This window comes from Athene cunicularia (assembly GCF_003259725.1).
Source record: "Athene cunicularia isolate RWA chromosome 18 unlocalized genomic scaffold, athCun1 chr18_part1, whole genome shotgun sequence".
Lineage (NCBI taxonomy): Eukaryota > Metazoa > Chordata > Aves > Strigiformes > Strigidae > Athene > Athene cunicularia.
The window spans coordinates 13,256,593-13,259,925 of record NW_020799123.1 but is presented as its reverse complement, the minus strand read 5'-3'; the positions used below and the strand labels follow the sequence as shown (position 1 = coordinate 13,259,925).

Genomic DNA, 3,333 nt, shown 5'->3' with positions numbered 1-3,333 from the left:
GGAGCGCTGGTTTTTTTTTTTCCTAGAAATGAACCGTTTTAACAGCTTTTTTTTTTCCCCACCCCTCCCCGGGGGGGGGCGGGTATTTATGAAGAGTTCGTGGCGACGGCGGAAGCGGGCGGCAGCCCCCGTGCAACCCCGCGGAGTTTTCGCTTCGCCGCTGCACGATTTTAAGGGATGTTTTTGCACTTGGAAATCCGTTCTCTCCCCACCCCGCCGCGTCCCCTGCCGGGTTTTTCCGTGGGGAGATGGTGGGGCGGGGAGGCTGCCTACTCCAGAACCACAGTCCCTCCCGCTGCCTCCAGCGCCGCTTTGATCTTCTCGGCTTCCTGCTTGGAGACGTTTGCCTTGATCTCCTGGGGCAGGGACTCCACCAGCTTCTTCGCCTGAGGGGAAGGACAAAGTACAAGAGACTGGTAAAGTGCCTTTCGCTAACCGGATTAACAGACCCGAAGGCCTGAGCCTGACCTCTGCAGTAGCAGACCAGAAAAAACTCCCCTGCCGGACTTAAAACCCAAGACTTTCCACTTGAACTACAGCACGTCCTGCCAGACGATGTCTAAACCCGACTGCGAGCGATGCCACAGCCCCTAGAGCCCTGGAAACCCTTTTTCAGCGAGGAATTGCCCATCAATTCCTCCCACCGTGTGCACGGTGCTCCCAGAGGTGCGGCCCCGGGTGGAGAAGGTGCTGGGCCGCCAGACAGTAACTTGCCAAGGCAGCTGCCGCCCTGCCTGCGGCCAAGCTTCTGGCAGTGCCCATGTTTTGGTTCACATATTTCTGCCAGCGGGGAGGAGAGGCTGCCGCGGGGTTTGTACACGGCTGTGCAGGAATCCGCTGTACTGGGTGAGAAAACAAAAAAAAACCAAAACAAAAAAAAAAAAGAGTTCCAGTACAGACTGTTTGACAACACGATCTTGCTGTTCTCAAGACTTCTGATACAAAACGATCGGCACCAAGGCAGCACCACAGCACTGGCAGGAAACTGAAAGGCCGTTGAACTGACTGACGGGGACGTGCTGCGGCGCAGCTGCGAGGGCAGGGAGCCCGGGGGAAAAGCCCCTGCTCCAGCCCGATGCTGCTGCACCAAAACGCAGCCAGGAAGCTCTTCAGGTCCTCAGAAACGAAGCCCAGGAGGCTCCACGGCGAGGAGCCGCCGCCAGCTCTGCTGTGTGGCACCGCAGGTGTTCAGCACCCAGCAGACCGGCTGCTGCTGGCAGAAAGGTTTTCTGGTTTAATTCACGTTGGGTGCAGTGATGATGTATCCGTGGTGGTGGAAAATGCTTTTTTTTGGTAGTGGTGAGAAGGGGCAGGCAGGACAGGCGTGCCTTCACCCACCAGAGGCCAGGGCAGTATCCGGAAAGGAGCCTGTTGGGGCTTGCTGAGGTGAGGACAGGCAACACAATCAGGTTATTCATTCGAGATCCTTGCTCACTAATGCTTAACTTGGGTTCTAAAGCAGCCCCGGTCGGAGGAAGCAGCTGCTCAGAGCTCCCAGCGGGAGGAGGAGCAGGGCCGGAGCCAAGCCAGAGCTGCAGAGCGACAGCCGCTGCGCAGGGGTGACGCGTTTCCAACCTCGGCCGGAGCGTGCGGGAACGCCAGCCCAGGACCGGACAAAAATCACGACGTGTGTCTGCTGGGCCGGCTCGGGACAAGCCTTCAGAGGCACAGACGGACTTGGGCCCGGCTCCTCCAGCAGTCGTTTCTGCAGGACTGTCCCGTCCGGATCACGTCAGCACCCAACGTCCAGACGCTGCCAGCAACACCTCCTCCCACCTCACCAACAGCCGGGGCTGAGAGCAGATTCCCTGCAAATCTGATGAAATCGCCTCAAGTGGGTGGTAATCAGATTTACAACGAGCTACGCTTTGGTACAGCCTCTGCAGGGAAAGCCAACCCTCGGCAGCAGTTCGTTTTGTGTGTTTTAACCAAAATACCACGTTGGCCAAGTCACACCTGACTAAGTTTCCCCACAACAACCCGCATCCACCAACCCCGACTCTGCATGGGAACGGCCGCCAGCGTGTTTGATGGCTTCCACGTGCTAAGCCAAGTTGATTTAGTGTTCGTTCTCCAGACAGCTCTTAATTACCCGGGGATCGTGTCCGTTACAGGGTTTTGGTACCTCAACGTTTGCTTGGGACTGATAACGGATAAACACAGTGTCAGTTAATTACCCCGGGGGGCCAACGAAACTCAGATCTCTGCCACCACAGCCTCTCCGTTACCAGACTCTTTGCTTTGCAAAATTTCAACGTGAATGTGTCAGGAGATTTTCTGTGAATCCTACTGATAGACTGGGCTACAAGAGCAGATTTTACAGTGCTCAACGCTTCTTCCTTGCGACTGGATAAACAGCAAGTGCTGCTATTATCCCCGAGATACGAAGGCATCACCCCGCAGAGAACTGAAGCACGTTAAATGCTTCTGCAGTAGCAGCTGCATCGCTGGTTCTTTGTCCTGAGCTCAAGGGCATGAGCTGACACTGTGAAAGGCCTTTCTCCTCCGAGGAAAGAGGAGGAATCACCTACAAAAAGAAGAGCTCTGCAAGGCACTTGAAGCATGGACTGCAAGATGTGTGAATCAGAGAAACTCATTCTGAGAAACACTGGCCTCGGAAAAGCAATAAAACCTGAGGGGAAGGCAAGCCAAAGCCAGCTGCAGCGAGGAATCCCGGCTGCTCCCGCCTCTGCAGGAGTGCTCTCAGCAGCTCTCTGGAGAAGCTGAGGCTGGCACGCAGGACTTTGAGGTCTTTGCTCTGAGCCTCCTTCTCCATCTCACCGCGTCTGGCAGGGGCTCAGTTGTTGGCCACACGGCAGAGCCTTCTCCAAAACACACCAGGCAGACACAGCTGACTCCTGCTCTACCCCCTGCCCGCATCTTCACCCTGAGACGTGTGCACAGACTGACTGCTCTGAATGCAAAAACCCTTCAAAAGGTGCTTTTTTCCACAGAGAACTGAGGCTGCTGCTTGCAACGAGCTTTGGGACCCAGCCGGGCTCAGGGCAGCCCAAGCCTTGGGCAGCCCCTTCCTCACCTGCACGAGGTTCACTCCCTGCACGCAGTTCTTCACCTCCTTGATCAGCTTCACCTTGTCCTCGGCTTTCATCTCTGTCAGCCGGACGGTGAAATGTGTTTTCTCCTTCTTGAGCGGGATCTCTGCCTCCTCCTCCTGGAAGCAGCCAGAGCTCGGTGAAGACCCGCGGCCAGGCCCGAGGGCCCTCCTCCCCTCCCCGCCCGGGGACCCCCGAGAGCCACACGAAGCCCCCCGGGCCCGGCTCCCGATCCCGCCCCGGGAGAGCCCGGTACCTGCGGAGCCGCCTGGGAGGGCAT

The 3,333-nt window shown here is 57.2% G+C and overlaps 1 protein-coding gene across 1 annotated transcript; it reads right to left on the bottom strand.

Annotated features, from left to right (window-relative positions):
* Positions 1-56: 56 nt before the first annotated feature.
* Positions 57-3,333, bottom strand: MRPL12 (mitochondrial ribosomal protein L12). The gene is made up of 3 exons (XM_026861324.1): positions 3,310-3,333; positions 3,038-3,172; positions 57-386 (listed from the first exon to the last, which is right to left on the bottom strand). Exons 1-3 carry the CDS (start codon positions 3,331-3,333, stop codon positions 270-272), a joined length of 276 nt encoding a protein of 91 aa, XP_026717125.1. The 3' UTR covers positions 57-269.

Excerpts from the sequence above, each read along its gene's own strand:
- MRPL12 (XM_026861324.1), bottom strand. The coding sequence starts at position 3,333 with ATGCCCTCCCAGGCGGCTCCGCAG. Across the intron at positions 3,173-3,309 it reads CCTCCCAGGCGGCTCCGCAG|GAGGAGGAGGCAGAGATCCC; the intron begins GTACCGGGCTCT and ends GGCTGCTTCCAG. Across the intron at positions 387-3,037 it reads AGGGAGTGAACCTCGTGCAG|GCGAAGAAGCTGGTGGAGTC; the intron begins GTGAGGAAGGGG and ends CCTTCCCCTCAG.